The sequence below is a fragment of the Tachyglossus aculeatus genome, chromosome 4 (assembly GCF_015852505.1).
Source record: "Tachyglossus aculeatus isolate mTacAcu1 chromosome 4, mTacAcu1.pri, whole genome shotgun sequence".
In the NCBI taxonomy this organism is placed as follows: Eukaryota; Metazoa; Chordata; class Mammalia; order Monotremata; family Tachyglossidae; genus Tachyglossus; species Tachyglossus aculeatus.
The window spans coordinates 135,978,459-135,995,244 of record NC_052069.1 but is presented as its reverse complement, the minus strand read 5'-3'; the positions used below and the strand labels follow the sequence as shown (position 1 = coordinate 135,995,244).

Here is a 16,786-nt window from a genome sequence, read left to right as displayed (position 1 = left end):
GCGCTTAGAATAGTGCTTCGCCCATAGTAAGCACTTAACAAATGCTGTCATTATTTCCACTAGGCCGCGATACTTTTGCTCCTCTTCTCGACCTGTCAGACTGCTCGCCCCAGGGCAAGGGGCACCCCACCCTCCGGCCCCCCAACTGAGGGGCAGGGTCTGCAGATGCCCCTCCCAAATAGTAATAACGGTGGTATTTATTGAGCGCTTCCTATGTGCCAGGCACCATTCTAAGTGCTGCGATGGAGACGAGCAAATCGAGCTGGGCACGGTCCCTGTCCCACACGGGGCTTGGGCTCAATCCCCACTTTACAGATGAGGCCCGACTTGTACTTCCCAAGCGCTTAGTACAGTGCTCTGCACACAGTAAGCGCTCAATAAATACGATTGATTGATTGAAGCGACTTGTCCAAGGTCACACAGCAGGTTTTCCAGCCCGGGCTCTAACCGTTAGGCCACGCTGCTTCTCTGCTTGAGGGCAGGAGGGAGGCAGGCCCTGGAGTCGTCTCCGAGGTCGTGCCTCTCCCAGAACGCCCCGCCGTCCACCTGCGATGGCTCCGGCGGCGGATCCTGATGGTCTTCTTGGGAAAAATCAGGAAGCGCGGTCAACCAGAGTCTCCAGCCTCTCTGCCGCCCGGCCTGGGCAAGGAGTCTGGACTGGTCACTCGCCACCCGGGCTACGAGCGGAACGGGTGGGCCTCCACTCGCCTCTCCCTCTCGTAGCAGAGGCTCCCAAGGAGAGGGGAAGGAGGGAGGGCAGACCCCTGAATCCACACAAGAGGCCAACGCCACCCCGTCGCCGAACTCCGCTTTATTACCCAAATCCCTGCTCGGGAGGCGTCGAGACAGTGCCCGGCATGAACCCCCGGAGTCGGGGCTTTGGGGAAGACTGAGAATTTGGGGTCCGGCCCCTTGCCCGAAGCCGCAACGGGCTGGAAGACACGTCTCCGGAGTAGGATGGGCCTAGAGAAAGAGGGCAACTCCACCGACGGCCTTCCGTCCTCCCCTCACGAAGCCGGGAATTCCCGATGCCGTCTTCCCGCCCGAGGGCCTCGGTCCCAGGAAAGAAGCCGTCTTGAGAGGACCCAGGTGGCGGAGACCCTCGCCAGGCGGGAGGGCGGGAAGAGGGGTGGGCCTCCCCTACGGCCAAGGAGCCAGATGGTGGTGGGCCCGAAGCCCCCCGGTCACTTCGGGAAGGTCGCGGGGGGCTCCACGCCGGCCAGGGTGGGATGTACCAGGCGTCGCACAGCACAGGCGGATGCCAACGTGCCTGCCGGCTACCAGAAGGTCCAGGGCGGCTGAAGTCGTTCGTAGGCGGGGATGCTGGTCACGTTGACGGGGATGGAGATGACGGCCCACGGCAGGCCGTGGCGCTCCAGGGAGCGGCGGATCATGTACCTGTCGGAGGGGCCAACTTGTACTTCCCAAGCGCTTAGTACGGTGCTCTGCACACAGTAAGCGCTCAAATACGATTCAATGAATGGATGACTGAAAGGGGCCGCCACCCCTCGACGGCTAGGACAACCGAACCGGCCAGCTCGGGTAACTGGAGACCCCCATCTCACTTCAATAGAATAATAATGATGATGGCGTTTATTAAGCGCTTACTAGGTGCAAAGCAGCGTTCTAAGCGCTGGGGTGGTTACAAAGTGATCAGGTTGTCCCACAGCAGGGCTCACGGTTTTCATCCCCATTTTCCAGATGAGGGAACTGAGGCCAGGGAAGTGAAGTGACTTGTCCAAAGTCACCCAGCTGACAAGTGGCGGAGCCGGGATTTGAACCCATGACCTCCGACTCCAAAGCCCGGGCTCTTTCCACTGGGCCACGCTGCTTTTAGGTGCCTGCTTCCGAGCTACGGAAGATGCCGGCCACCCGCCGGGACGCCGGAATCGGCCCCTCGTCGCTGGGTGGGGGGGTCTACACTATAGGAAAAACCACCAACCGGGTAGAGGAGTGGCCTGCCCGCAGGTGAGTCTTTCCGGCTGGGTTGGGAAGCGAGTTCGAGGGGGCGCGGGGGCGGCGCCTACCCGTCTCTCCCCAGGAGGAACAGGGCCGGGATGTCAGCGGTGCGGCGGGAGCTGTCCTGGATCATCTCCACGTAGAAGCTGTCGTTGTCGTAAGCGTTGTCGGCGATTATCACAGCCCGGCCGCCGTGTTCCTGCACCACCCGGGTCTTCAGGAGGAAGGAGCATCCTCTACAGTGCCGGGCGGGGGGCGGGGGAGACAGAGAGAGAGAAAGAGGAGGGGGACGGGAGGCTGGGGACATTGCCCCCTCCGCTCCCCCTTCCTTAGGAGCAATAACTGTACGTGGGAAGCACCTACTTGGTGCCCAGCACTGTACTAAGCGCCGGGATTATAACGATAATGATAGTAGTTGTTAAGCGCTTACTATGTGCCCAATACTGTACTAAGGCCGGGGTAATAATAATGATAGTATCTGTTGAGCGCCACTATGTACCCAAGCACCGTACTGAGCGCCAGGATGATAATAATGATGGTATTTGTTAAGCGTTTCCTTTGTGCCCAGCACTGTACTAAGGCCGGAGTAATAATAATAATGATGGTATTTGTTAAGCGCTTCCTGTGTGCCCAAGCACTGTACTAAGTGCCAGGGTAATAATAATAATGATAGTATTTGTTAAGCGCTTCCTTTGTGCCCAGCACTGTACTAAGGCTAGAGTAATGATAATAATGATAGTATTTGTTAAGTGCTTACTATGTGTCCAAGCACTGTACTAAGTGCCAGGGTAATAATAATAATGATAGTATTTGTTAAGTGCTTATTATTTGTTAAGTGCCCAAGCACTGTTCTAAGCACCGGCGTAAATAATAATAATGATAGTGTTTGTTAAGTGCTTACTATGTGTCCAAGCACTGTACTAAGTGCCAGGGTAATAATAATAATGATAGTATTTGTTAAGTGCTTATTATTTGTTAAGTGCCCAAGCACTGTTCTAAGCACCGGCGTAAATAATAATAATGATAGTGTTTGTTAAGTGCTTACTTTGTACCCAGCACTGTTCTAAGCGCCGGGTTAATAATAGTCATGATAGTATTTGTTAAGCGCTTACTATGTGCCCAAGCACTGTTCTAAGCGCCGGGGTAATAATAATAATAATAATAATGATAGTATTTGCGGGGTAATGATAATAATGATAGTATTTGTTAAGCGCTTACTATGTGCCCAAGCACTGTTCTAAGCACTGTGGTAATAATAATAATAATAATAATAATAATGCCCAAGCACTGTTCTAAGCACCGTGGTAATAACAATAATAATAATAATAATAATAATGATAGTATTTGTTAAGCGCTTCCTATGTGCCCAAGCACTGCTCTAAGCACCGGCGTAATAATAATAATAAGAATGATAGTATTTGTTAAGCGCTTCCTATGTGCCCAAGCACTGTTCTAAGCACCAGGGTAATAATAGTAATGATAGTATTTGTTAAGTGCTTACTTTGTACCCAGCACTGTTCGAAGCGCTGGGGTAATAATAATAATGATAGTATTTGTTAAGTGCTTACTATGTGCCCAAGCACGGTTCTAAGTGCCGGGGTAATGATAATAATGATAGTATTTGTTAAGCGCTTACTTTGTGCCCAAGCACTGTTCTAAGCACTGTGATAATAATAAAAAAAATAGTATTTGTTAAGTGCTTATTATGTGCCCAAGCACTGTTCTAAGCACTGGCGTAATAATAATAATAATGATAGTATTTGTTAAGTGCTTACTTTGTACCCAGCTCTGTTCTAAGCGCCGGGGTAATAATAATAATGATAGTATTTGTTAAGTGCTTACTTTGTTCCCAAGCACTGTTCTAAGCATTGTGATAATAATAAAATAGTATTTGTTAAGCGCTTATTATGTGCCTAAGCACTGTTTTAAGAACCGGCGTAATAGTAATAATGATAGTATTTGTTAAGTGCTTACTTTGTACCCAGCACTGTTCTAAGCGCCGGGCTAATAATAATAATGATAGTATTTGTTAAGCACTTACTATGTGCCCAAGCACTGTTCTAAGCGCCGTGGTAATAGTAATAATGATAGTATTTGTTAAGCGCTTCCTATGTGCCCAAGCACTGTTCTGAGCATCGGGGTAATAATAGTAATGATAGTATTTATTAAGCGCTTACTTTGTACCCAGCACTGTTCGAAGCGCCAGGGTAATAATAATAATAATAATAGTATTTGTTAAGTGCTCACTTTGTGCCCAAGCACTGTTCTAAATGCCAGGGTAATAATAATAATGATAGTATTTGTTAAGTGCTTACTATGTGCCCAAGCACTGTTCTAAGTGCCGGGGTAATAATAATAATAATGATTCTATTTGTTAAGCGCCTACTATGTGCCCAAGCACTGTTCTAAGTGCCGGGGTAGTACTTGTTAAGCACCTACTATGTGCCCAAGCACTGTACTAAGTGCCGAGGTAATAGAAGCAGCGTGGCTTAGTGGAGTCCGGGCTTGGGAGTCAGAGGTTGCGGGTTCTAATCCTGGCTCTGCCACTGGTCTGCTGTGTGACCCTGGATAAGTCACTTCACTTCTCTGGGCCTCAGTGACCTCATCTTGAAAATGGGGATGAAGATCGGGAGCCCCATGGGGGACAACCTGATTATCTGTTATTCATTCATTCATTCAACCGTATTTATTGAGCGCTTACTGTGTGCAGAGCACTGTACTGAGCGCTTGGGAAGTCCAAGTTGGCAACATATAGAGACGGTCCCTACCCAACAGTGGGCTCACAGTCGAGAAGGGGGAGACGGACGACAAAACAAAACACAGTAAATTCATTTGTTCATTCAATCGTATTTATTGAGTGTTTACTGTGTGCAGGGCACTGTACTGAGCACTTGGGAAGTCCAAGTCAACAACATCTAGAGAAGGTCCCTACCCAACAGTGGGCTCACAGACGAGAAGGGGGAGACCGACAACAAAACAAAACATATTAACAAAATATAATAAATTCATTCATTCATTCAGTTGTATTTATTGAGCGCTTACTGTGTGCAGAGCACTGTACTAAGCGCTTGGGAAGTCCAAGTCGGCAACATCTAGAGACGGTGCTCTGCACTCAATAAATACGATTGAATGAATGAACGATTGAATGAATGACTATTTTACTTGTACATATTTACTATTCTATTTATTTTATTTTGTGAATGTGTTTTGTTTTGCCGTCCGTTTCCCCCTTCTCGACTGTGAGCCCGCTGTCGGGTAGGGCCCGTCTCTTGATGCTGCCCACTTGGACTTCCCAAGCGCTTAGTACAGCGCTCTGCACACAGTAAGCGCTCAATAAATACGGCTGAATGAACGAATGACCCCTGACCCCTGACCCTCGACCCCCGGCGCTCACCCCCGCTCCACCAGCGCGATCTGGTCCTGGATGAAGACGCCGTTGCTGAGCTCCCCGCAGGCCTCGGGCGGGTCGGCGGGCACCAAGTAGATCTGCTCATAGCGGGTATTCTGCGGCGGGCGGGCAGGGGAGGAATAATCATAATTATTTTATTTATTTTATCCGTCCACATTTAGTCCATTCACTTTATTTTGTTAATACGCTTCATTCGGTCGTCCGTCTCCCCCTCCTAGACCGGGAGCCCGCCACCGGCTCGGGCCCGTCTCTAGATGTCGCCGACTTGGACCTCCCAAGCGCTCAGTACAGTGCTCTGCACACGATGGAATGAATGAATGGATAATGACCAGGGTGGCATTTGGGAAGCGCTTACTTTGTGCTAAGCGCTGGGGACAGGCGATAAGTATAGTTCTGGTGTTTGTGAAGCGCTTGCTATGGGCCGGGCACTGTACTAAGCGCTGGGGTAGATTATAATTATGATATTTGTTAAGTGCTTACTATGTGCCAGGCACTGTACTATGCGCTGGGGTAGATTATGGTATTTGATAAGTGCTTACTATGTGCCGGGCACTGTGCTATGCGCTGGGGTAAATTATGGTGTTTGATAAGCGCTTACTCTGTGCCGGGCACTGTACTATGCGCTGAGGTAGATTATGATACTTGATAAGCACTCACTATATGCCGGGCACTGTACTAAGTGTTGGGGTAGATTATTATATTTGTTAAGTGCTCCCCGTGTGCCGGGCACCGTACTACGTGCTGGGGTAGATTATGGTATTTGATAAGTGCTTACTATAAGCCGGGAACTGTGCTATGCACTGGGGTAAATTATGGTATTTGATAAGCGCTTACTATGTGCCGGACACTGTACTAAGTGCTAGGGTAGGTTATTATATTTGTTAAGTGCTTACTATGTGCCGGGCACCGTACTATGTGCTGGGGTAGATTATGGTATTTGATAAGTGCTTACTATGTGCCGGGCACTGTGCTAAATGCTGGGGTAAATTATGATATTTGATAAGCACTTACTATGTGCCAGACACTGTACTAGGTGCTGGGGTAGGTTATTATATTTGTTAAGTGCTTACAATGTCCCGGACACTGTACTAAATGCTGGGGTAGGTTATTATATTTGTTAAGTGCTTACTATGTGCCAGGCACTGTACTATGTGCTGGGGTAGATTATTATATTTAAGTGTTCACTATGTGCCGGGCACTGTACTATGCGCTGGGGTAGATTATGGTATTTGATAAGCACTTACTATGTGCCGGGCACTGTACTATGTGCTGGGGTAGATTATTATATTTGTTAAATGTTCACTACGTGCTGGGCACTGTACTATGCGCTGGGGTAGATTATGGTATTTGATAAGCACTTACTATGTGCTGGGCACTGTACTATGCGCTGGGGTAGATTAGGGTATTTGATAAGTGCGTACTATGTGCCGGGCACTGTACTATGCGCTGGGGTAGACTTGGGATAATAATAATAATAATAATGATGATTTGATAAGCACTTACTATGTGCTGGGCACTGTACTATGCGCTGGGGTAGATTAGGGTATTTGATAAGTGCGTACTATGTGCCGGGCACTGTACTATGCGCTGGGGTAGACTTGGGATAATAATAATAATAATGATGATGATGATGATGATGGCATTTATTAAGCGCTTACTATTTGCAAAGCACTGTTCTACCGAATGGATGAAGGGCCAGTGATGCTGGGGATAATAATAATAACAATAATAATAATGGCATTTATTAAGTGCTTACTATGTGCAAAGCACTGTTCCACTGAATGGACGAAGGGCCAGTGATGCTGGGGATAATAATAATAATCATAATAATAATGATGATGGTGATGGCATTTATTAAGCGCTTACTATGTGCAAAGCACTGTTCTACCGAATGGACAAAGGGCCAGTGATGCTGGGGATAATAATAATAATAATGATAATAATAATGATGATGATGATGTCATTTATTAAGCGCTTACTATGTGCAAAGCACTGTTCTACCTAATGGACGAAGGGCCAGTGATGCTGGGGATAATAATAGGAACAATAATAATAATAATAATGGTGGCATTTATTAAGTGCTTACTATGTGCAAAACACTGTTCCACTGAATGGACGAAGGGCCAGTGATGCTGGGGATAATAATAATAATGGCATTTATTAAGTGCTTACTATGTGCAAAGCACTGTTCTACCGAACGAATGAAGGGCCAGTGATGCTGGGGATAATAATAATAATAATGACGGCATTTATTCAGCGCTTACTATGTGCAAAGCACTGTTCTACTGAATGGACGAAGGGCCAGTGATGCTGGGGATGATAATAATAATAATGATGATGATGATGATGATGATGATGGCATTTATTAGGCGATTACTATGTGCCAAGCACTATTCTAAGCACCAGGGAGGTTACAAGGCGATCAGGTTGTCCTCCAGGGGGCTCACAGTCTTCATCCCCATTTGACAGATGAGGGAACTGAGGCCCAGAGGAGTGAAGTGACTCGGCCAAGGTCACCCAGCTGACAAGTGGCGGAGTGGGGATTTGAACCCGTGACCTCTGACTCCAAAGCCCGGGCTCTTTTCACTGAGCCACGCCGGTCCCGAATCCCGCACGCCCCCGCCAACCCCGACTCACAAAGACACCCCCGAAATCCCTGGCCGGAGTGGCGCTGAAGATGTAGCGGATGTCTCCGGGGCTCAGCACTTGGAAGTACAAATATTCATGGATCCGCAGGCCTGGCAGGGAAGGGGGCCGGGATAAGAGGGAGGAAGAGGAGGAAGAAGAAGAACAAAAAGCCAAATCTCAGATCCCGGGCTGGCAGACGCCCCCGTCACTTAATCATCATCATCATAATGGCATTTATTAAGCGCCTACTATGTGCAAAGCACGGTTCTAAGCACCGGGGAGGTTACAAGGTGATCGGGTTGTCCCACGGAGGGGGGGGGGGGGCTCGCAGTCTTCATCCCCATTTGACAGATGCGGTAACTGAGGCCCAGGGAAGTGAAGCGACTCGCCCAAAGTCACCCAGCTGCCGAGCGGCGGAGGCGGCATTAGAACCCACAACCTGTGAGTCCCAAGCCCGGGCTCTTGCCACTGAGCCCCGCTGTCCGCATCCAGGGGAGGGAGGATGCAGGTCTCTCTCCAGATTTGGGGGGGCAGGTTACCCCTCGGGGGGGCCTGCCGGGAACCGTGGAGAGGACACGGGCATCCCGTCCAGTCGGTTGTATTTACTGAGCGCTTTTTCCTCCTCCTCCTCCTCCTCCTCCTCATCATCATCATGAGCCCTGAAGAGAGAAAATACCCCCCACATCTCTAACTCACGGCCTCTGCATCTCTCTCCCGGCCTGGGTCTCTCCTCCAGTCTCTGCGTCTCTCTCACACCCTGGGTCTCTCCTCCAGTCTCTGCATCTCTCACAACCCGTGTCTCTTCTTCAGTCTCTGCATCTCTCACAACCTGTCTCTTCCAGTCTCTGTGTCTTTCCTCTCACGGCCTGGGGCTCTCCTCCAGTCTCTTTGTGTCTCCTCCAGTCTCTGTGTCTCTCACAACCTGCATCTCTCCTCCAGTCTCTGTGTCTCTCACAACCTGCATCTCTCCTCCAATCTCTGTGTCTGTCTCACAACCTGTGTCTCTCCCAGTCTCTGTGTCTCTCACGCCCTGGGTCTCTCCTCCAGTCTTTGGGTCTCTCCTCCAGTCTCTGCATCTCTCTCACGGCCTGGGTCTCTCCTCCAGTCTCTGCATCTCTCATGCCCTGGGTCTCTCCTCCAGTCTCTGTGTCTCTCTCACAAACCTGTGTCTCTCCTCCAGTCTCTGCATCTCTCTCACACCCTGTGTCTCTCCTCCAGTCTCTGCATCTCTCACAACCTGTGCCTCTCCTCCAGTCTCTGTGTCTCTCTAACAGCCTGGGTCTCTCCTCCAGTCTCTGTGTCTCTCTCACACCCTGTGTCTCTCCTCCAGTCTCTGCATCTCTCACAGCCTGTGTCTCTCCTTCAGTCTCTGCATCTCTCATTCATTCATTCAATCGTATTTATTGAGCATCTCTGCATCGCTCCTCCAGTCTCTGCATCTCTCTCACACTCTGGGTCTCTCCTCCAGTCTCTGTCTCTCCCGGCCTGTGTCTCTCCTCCTGTCTCTGCGCCTCTCACGGCCTGGGTCTCTCCTCCAGTCTCGGCATCTCTCACAACCCGGGTCTCTCCTCTGATCTCTGTGTGTCTCTCACGCCTTGGGTCTCCCCTCCGCTCCGGTCTCTGTGTGTCTCTCACACCTTGGGTGTCTCCCCCAGGCTCTGTATCTCTCCATCTGGGTCATTCCCTCGATCTCTGCTTCTCCCTCTCAGTCTCTGCATCTCTGTGAGCCCACTGTTGGGTAGGGACTGTCTCTATATGCCGACTTGTACTTCCCAAGCGCTTAGTACATTGCTCTGCACACAGTAAGCGCTCGGTAAATACGATTGAATGAATGTCACCATCTAGGTCACACTCTCAATTTATGTCTCTCGCCTGCAGCCTGGGTCTCTCCCCCAGTCTCTGTGGGTCTCGCAATCTCTGGGCCTCTGGCAATCTCTATCTCTCCCCGAGTCTCTGTATCTCTTGAAATCTCTCTCTCCCTCAGTCTCTGGGTCTCTCTGGGTCTCTCCATCGGGGTGTCTCCCCCAGTCTCTCTGTCTCTGTCTCTCTCCCCCATCTCCACTGTCTCTCTCTCTCCCCCAGTCTCTCTGTCTCGGGATCTCTCCCCCAGTCTCTGTCTCTCCCCCTCTGGGTCTCTCCCCCATCTCCACCGTGTCTCTCCCCCAGTCTCTGTCTCTGTCCCTTTCTGGGTCTCTCGCCCAGTCTCTGTGTCCATTGGGGTCTCCCCCAGTCTCTGTCTCTCTCCCTCTGGATCTCTCCCCCATCTCCACTGTCTCTCTCCTCTGGATCTCCCCCCGATCTCCACGGTCTCTCTCTCCCCCAGCCTCTCTGTCTCTGTCTCCGGGTCTCTCCCCCATCTCCACTGTTTCTCTCTCCCCCAGTCTCTGTCTGTCTCTCCCCCTCTGCATGTCTCCCCCAACTCCACCGTGTCTCTCCCCCAGTCTCTGTCTCTGGGCGTATCCCCCAGTCTCTGTCCCCGTCTCCGGATCTCTCTCCAGTCTCTGGGTCTCTCCCCCATCTCCACTGTCTCTCTCTCGCCCCCAGTGTCTCTGTCTCGGGATCTCTCGGGATCTCTCCCCCGGCTCCGTCTGTCTCTCCCTCAGTCTCTGTGCCTGTCTCCATCGGGGTGTCTCCCCCAGTCTCTGTCTGTCTCTCCCCCTCTGGATCTCTCCCCCAGTCTCTGTCTCTGTCCCTCTCTGGGTGTCTCCCCCAGTCTCCGTCTCTGTCTCCATCGGGGTGTCTCTCCCAGTCTTTGTCTCTCTTCAGTCTCTGTTTCTCTCCCCAATCTCCACTGTCACACTTCTCCCCCAGTCTCTCTGTCTCGGGGTGTCTCCCCCAGTCTCTGTCTCCATCGGGGTGTCTCCCCATCACCACTGTCTCTCTCTCTCCCCCCCTCCGGATGTCTCCCCCATCTCCGCTGTGCCTCTGCCCCCGTCTCTGTCTCTCCCTCTCTGGGTGTCTCCCCCCAGTCTCCGCGTCCGTCTCCATCGGGGTGTCTCCCCCGGTCTCTCTGTCTGTCTCTGTCTCCGGATCTCTCTCCAGTCTCCGGATCTCTCCCCCATCTCCGCTGTCTGTCTCTGTCTCTCCGGATCCGTCTGCGGGTGTGTCCCCCAGCGGTGTGGGGATTCGGTCTCACCTTGGGCCAGCCTGTCGTGCGTCCCGAGCAGGGCGGGCAGCGCCAGGAGGAGGAGGCCCAGGACCATCTCTGAGCCGAGCGGGCGAGCAGACGGGCGGGCGGGCGGGCGGACGGACGGACGGAAGGGCGACCTCCTATTGGCCCGCGGACCCGCACCCACCCCAGCCCATTGGTCCAGACTCGGGCACGCCCCCCGCCCCGCCACAGCCCATTGGCCCACCCCCGGGCCCGCCCCAAAGCATTGGTCCGCGCCCCCGAGCCCGCCCATTGGCCCGCGGGCCGACCCCGCCCCAGCTCATTGGTCCACGCCCCCCAGCCCGCCCATTGGCCCGCGGACCCGCCCCTCCCCAGCTCAATGGTCCACGCCCCCGAGCCCACCCATTGGCCCGCGGGCCAACCCCGCCCCAGCTCATTGGCCAAGCCCCCGAGCCCGCCCATTGGCCCGCGGACCTTACCCGCCCCAGCTCATTGGTCCGCACCCCCGAGCCCGCCCATTGGCCAGCGGGCCGACCCCGCCCCAGCACATTGGTCCACGCCCCCGAGCCCGCCCATTGGCCCGCGGACCCGCCCCGCCCCAGCTCATTGGTCCGCGCCCCTGAGCCCGCCCATTGGCCCGCGGGCCAACCCCGCCCCAGCTCATTGGTCCACGCCCCTGAGCCCGCCCATTGGCCCGCGGGCCAACCCCGTCCCAGCTCATTGGTCCACGCCCCCGAGCCCGCCCATTGGCCCGCGGGCCGCCCCGCCCCAGCTCATTGGTCCGCACCCCCGAGCCCTCCCATTGGCCCGCGGGCCGACTCCGCCCCAGCTCATTGGTCCACGCCCCCGAGCTCACCCATTGACCAGTGGGCCGCCCCCGCCCAAGCTCATTGGTCCACAACCCCTAGCCCGGCCATTGGCCCGCGGAACGCCCCAGCCCCAGCTCATTGGTCCACACCCCCCGAGCCCGCCCATTGGCCCTTGGGCCGACTCCGCCCCAGCTCATTGGTCCACGCCCTCGAGCCCGCCCTTTGGCCCTCGGACCCGCCCCGCCCCAGCTCATTGGTCCACACCCCCGAGCCCACCCATTGGCCCGCGCCCCCGAGCGCTCCCATTGGCCCGCGGACCGCCCCGCCCCAGCTCATTGGCCCACACCCCCGAGCCCGCCCATTGGCCCTTGGGCCGACTCCGCCCCAGCTCATTGGTCCACGCCCTCGAGCCCGCCCTTTGGCCCTCGGACCCGCCCCGCCCCAGCTCATTGGTCCACACCCCCGAGCCCACCCATTGGCCCGCGCCCCCGAGCGCTCCCATTGGCCCGCGGACCGCCCCGCCCCAGCTCATTGGTCCGCACCTCCGAGCCCGCCCATTGGCCCGCGGACCCGCCCCTCCCCTACTCATTGGTCTGCACCCCCGGGCCCGCTCATTGGCCAGCGGGGCGACCCCGCCCTAGCTCATTGGACTACGCCCCCGAGCCCGCCCATTGGCCCGCGGAACGCCCCACCTCAGCTCATTGGCCCACGCCCCCGAGCCCGCCCATTGGCCCGCGGACCCGCCCCGCCCCAGCTCATTGGTCCACGCCCCCGGGTCCGCCCATTGGCCCGCGGGCCGACCCCGCCCCAGCTCATTGGTCCACGCCCCTGAGCCCGCCCATTGGCCCGCGGACCCGCCCCGCCCCAGCTCATTGGTCCACACTCCCGAGCCCACCCATGGGCCCGCGCCCCCGAGCCCTCCCATTGGCCCGCGGAACGCCCCGCCCCAGCTCATTGGTCCGCACGCCCGAGCCCGCCCATTGGCCCGCGGGCCGACCCCGCCCCAGCTCATTGGTCCACGCCCCCGAGCCCGCCCATTGGCCCGTGGAACGCCCCGCCCCAGCTCATTGGTCCACACCCCCGAGCCCACTCATTGGCCCGCGCCCCCGAGCCCTCCCTTTGGCCCGCGGACCGCCCCGCCCCAGCTCATTGGTCCGGACCCCCGAGCCCGCCCATTGGCCCGCGGGCCGACCCCGCCCCAGCTCATTGGTCCACGCTTCCGAGCCCGCCCATTGGCCCGCGGACCCGCCCCGCCCCAGCTCATTGGTCCGCACCCCCGAGCCCGCTCATTGGTCCGCGGGGCGACCCCGCCCCAGCTCATTGGTCCACGCCCCCAAGCCTGCCCATTGGCCCGCGGGCTGCTCCAGCCCCAGTTCATTGGTCCACGCTCTCGAGCCCGCCCATTGGCCCGCGGACCCGCCCCGCCCCAGCTCATTGGCCCACGCCCCCGAGCCCGCCCATTGGCCCGCGGACCCGAGCCCTGCCATTGGCCCGCGGGCCGACCCCGCCCCAGCTCATTGGTCCGCACCTCCGAGCCCGCCCATTGGCCCGCGGGCCAACCCCGTCCCAGCTCATTGGCCCACGCCCCCGAGCCCGCCCATTGGCCCGCGGGCCGACCCCGCCCCAGCTCATTGGTCCGCGCCCCCGAGCCCGCCCATTGGCCCGCGGGCCGACTCCGCCCCAGCTCATTGGTCCACGCCCCCGAGCCCGCCAAATGGCCCGCGGGCCAACCCCGCCCCAGCTCATTGGTCCACGCCCCTGAGCCCTCCCATTGGCCCGCGTCCCCGAGCCCTCCCATTGGCCCGCGGACCGCCCCGCCCCAGCTCATTGGTCCGCACCCCCGACCCCTCCCATTGGCCAGCGGGCCGACTCCACCCCGGCTCATTGGTCCCCGCCCCCGAGCTCACCCATTGGCCAGTGGGCCCCCCCGCCCCACCTCATTGGTCCAGGCCCCCGAGCCCACCCATTGGCCCGCGGAACGCCACGCCCTGGCTCATTGGTCCACACCCCCGAGCCCGCCCATTAGCCCTTGGGCCGACTCCGCCCCAGCTCATTGGTCCACGCCCTCGAGCCCGCCCTTTGGCCCTCGGACCCGCCCCACCCCAGCTCATTGGTCCACACCCCAGAGCCCGCCCATTGGCCCGCGGACCCGCCCCAGCTCATTGCTCCACACCCCCGAGCCCACCCATTGGCCCGCGCCCCCCCCATTTTCCCGCGGACCGCCCCGCCCCAGCTCATTGGTCCCCGCTCCCGAGCCCGCTCATTGGCCAGCGGGGCGACCCCGCCCCAGCTCATTGGTCTATGCCGCCGAGCCTGCCCATTGGCCCGCGGAGCGCCCCACCCCAGCTCATTGGTCCACGCCCCCGAGCCCGCCCATTGGCCCGCGGAACGCCCCGCCCCAGCTCATTGGTCCGCACCCCCGAGCCCGCCCATTGGCCCGCGGAACGCCCCGCCCCAGCTCATTGGTCCCCGCTCCCGAGCCCGCCCATTGGCCCGCGGACCCGCCCCGCCCCTGCTCATTGGTTCACGCCCCCGAGCCCGCCCATTGGCCCGCGGACCGCCCCGCCCCAGCTCATTGGTCCGCACCTCCGAGCCCGCCCATTGGCCCGCGGGCCGACCCCGCCCCAGCTCATTGGCCCACGCCCCCGAGCCCGCCCATTGGCCCGCGGACCCGCCCCGCCCCAGCTCATTGGTCCACACCTCCGAGCCCGCCCATTGGCCCGCGCCCCCGAGCCCTCTCATTGGCCCGCGGACCGCCCCGCCCCAGCTCATTGGTCCGCACCTCCGAGCCCGCCCATTGGCCCAAGGGCCAACCCCGTCCCAGCTCATTGGTCCGCATCCCCGAGCCCGCTCATTGGCCAGCGGGCCGACCCCGCCCCAGCTCATTGGTCCACGCCCCCGAGCCCGCCCATTGGCCCGCGGTCCCGCCCCGCCCCAACTCATTGGTCCACACCCCCGAGCCCGCTCATTGGCCAGCGGGGCCACCCCGCCCCAGCTCATTGGTCCACGCCCCCGAGCCCGCCCATTGGCCCGCGGAACGCCCCCCCAGCTCATTGGTCCACGCCCCCGAGCCCTCCAATTGGCCCGCGGACCGCCCCGCTCCAGCTCATTGGTCCGCACGCCCGAGCCCGCCCATTGGCCCAAGGGCCGACCCCGCCCCAGCTCATTGGTCCGCGCCCCCGAGCCCTCCCATTGGCCCGCGGACCGCCCCGCCCCAGCTCATTGGTCCGCACGCCCGAGCCCGCCCATTGGCCCAAGGGCCGACCCAGCCCCAGCTCATAGGCCCACGCCCCCGAGCCCGCCCATTGGCCCGCGGACCCGCCCCGCCCCAGCTCATTGGTCCACACTCCCTAGCCCGCCCATTGGCCCGCGCCCCCGAGCCCTCCCATTGGCCCGCGGACCGCCCCGACCCAGCTCATTGGTCCCCGCCCCCGAGCCCGTCCATTGGCCCGCGGGCCGGCCCCGCCCCAGCTCATTGGCCCACGCCCCCAAGCCAGCCCATTGGCCCGCGGACCCGCCCCGCCCCAGCTCATTGGTCCACGCCCCCCGAGCCCGCCCATTGGCCTGCGGACGGGCCCGCCCCAGCTCATTGGTCCACGCCCCCGAGCCCTCCCATTGGCCCGCGGTCCGCCCCGCCCCAGCTCATTGGTCCGCACCTCCGAGCCCGCCCATTGGCCCGCGGGCCGACCCCGCCCCAGCTCATTGGTCCGCGCCCCCGAGCCCTCCCATTGGCCCGCCGACCGCCCCACCCCAGCCCATTGGTCCGCACCCCCGAGCCCGCTCATTGGCCAGCGGTCCCACCCCGCCCCAGCTCATTGGTCCGCACCCCGGAGCCCGCCCATTGGCCCGCGGACCCTCCCCGCTCCAGCTCATTGGTCCGCACCCCCGAGCCCGCTCATTGGCCAGCGGGCCGACCCCGCCCCAGCTCATTGGTCCACGCCCCCGAGCCCGCCCATTGGCCCGCGGTCCCGCCCCGCCCCAACTCATTGGTCCACACCCCCGAGCCCACCCATTGGCCCGCGCACCCGAGCCCTCCCATTGGCCCGCGAACCGCCCCGCCCCAGCTCATTGGTCAGCACCCCCGAGCCCGCCCATTGGCCGACGGCTCCAGCCCGCCCCATCTGATTGGCCCAGACCCGGCTCCACCACCTCCCCCGCACACCCCGGCGCTCAGAACAGTGCTGGGCACATAGTAAGCGCTGAACAAATACCTTACGTATTATTATTATCGATATTAATCATTAATAACATTAATATACAATGATATGATGATATATACGAATATAGCATCATATAAAACCATTATAATAGAATATAAAATAATGCAATAATATGAATTAATTTTATTAATATAATAACTATAATAGGATTGGTTAAGTGGTAAGCTTGGGTAGATATAAAGTACTCAAGTCGGTTACAGTATCATATACATATATATAGTTATATACATATAGTATATACATATAGTATAATAGGATTGGTTAAGTGGTAAACTTGGGTAGATATAAAGTACTGAAGTTGGTTACAGTATTTTATATACACATATATATATAGTTATATGCATATAGTATATAGTATAGTTATATACATATATATGTATATAAGTTTGTACATGTTTATTACTCTATTTTATTTGTACATATTTATTCTATTTATTTTATTTTGTTAATATGTTTGGTTTTGTTGTCTGTCTCCCCCTTCTAGACTGCGAGTCCGCTGTTGGGTAGGGACCGTCTCTATAGGTTGCCGACTTGTACCTCCCAAGCGCTTAGTACAGTGCTCTGCACACAGTAAGCGCTCAATCAATACGATTGAATGAATGAATGAATGAATATCTCGCACTGTCTCCAAGAGGGAGAGACTTCCTAC

At 57.3% G+C, this 16,786-nt stretch overlaps 2 protein-coding genes across 2 annotated transcripts; one reads left to right on the top strand and one right to left on the bottom strand.

The window, feature by feature from the left end:
* Window positions 1–796: 796 nt before the first annotated feature.
* Window positions 797–11,215, bottom strand: PRADC1 (protease associated domain containing 1). Its single transcript, XM_038745427.1, has 5 exons — window positions 11,133–11,215; window positions 8,006–8,106; window positions 5,354–5,463; window positions 2,028–2,195; window positions 797–1,398 (listed from the first exon to the last, which is right to left on the bottom strand). The coding sequence occupies exons 1-5, from the start codon at window positions 11,197–11,199 to the stop codon at window positions 1,278–1,280; spliced, it is 567 nt and encodes a 188-aa protein (XP_038601355.1). The 5' UTR covers window positions 11,200–11,215; the 3' UTR covers window positions 797–1,277.
* A 272-nt stretch (window positions 11,216–11,487) lies between these two features.
* Window positions 11,488–16,042, top strand: LOC119927206 (proline-rich protein 36-like). The gene is made up of 3 exons (XM_038745731.1): window positions 11,488–12,451; window positions 12,540–15,142; window positions 15,272–16,042. Exons 1-3 carry the CDS (start codon window positions 11,488–11,490, stop codon window positions 16,040–16,042), a joined length of 4,338 nt encoding a protein of 1,445 aa, XP_038601659.1.
* Window positions 16,043–16,786: the final 744 nt, after the last annotated feature.

Bases quoted from the DNA above. Each gene is read 5' to 3' on its own strand.
- PRADC1 (XM_038745427.1), bottom strand. From the start codon at position 11,199: ATGGTCCTGGGCCTCCTCCTCCTGGCGCTGCCCGCCCTGCTCGGGACG. The intron at 8,107-11,132 runs GTGAGACCGAAT...CTTCCCTGCCAG, and splicing joins GCACGACAGGCTGGCCCAAG to GCCTGCGGATCCATGAATAT. The intron at 1,399-2,027 runs GTAGGCGCCGCC...CCCCTCCGACAG, and splicing joins TTCCTCCTGGGGAGAGACGG to GTACATGATCCGCCGCTCCC.
- LOC119927206 (XM_038745731.1), top strand. From the start codon at position 11,488: ATGGTCCACGCCCCCGAGCCCACCCATTGGCCCGCGGGCCAACCCCGC. The intron at 12,452-12,539 runs GTCCGCACCTCC...CTCATTGGCCAG, and splicing joins CGCCCCGCCCCAGCTCATTG to CGGGGCGACCCCGCCCTAGC. The intron at 15,143-15,271 runs GTCCGCACGCCC...CACACTCCCTAG, and splicing joins CGCCCCGCCCCAGCTCATTG to CCCGCCCATTGGCCCGCGCC.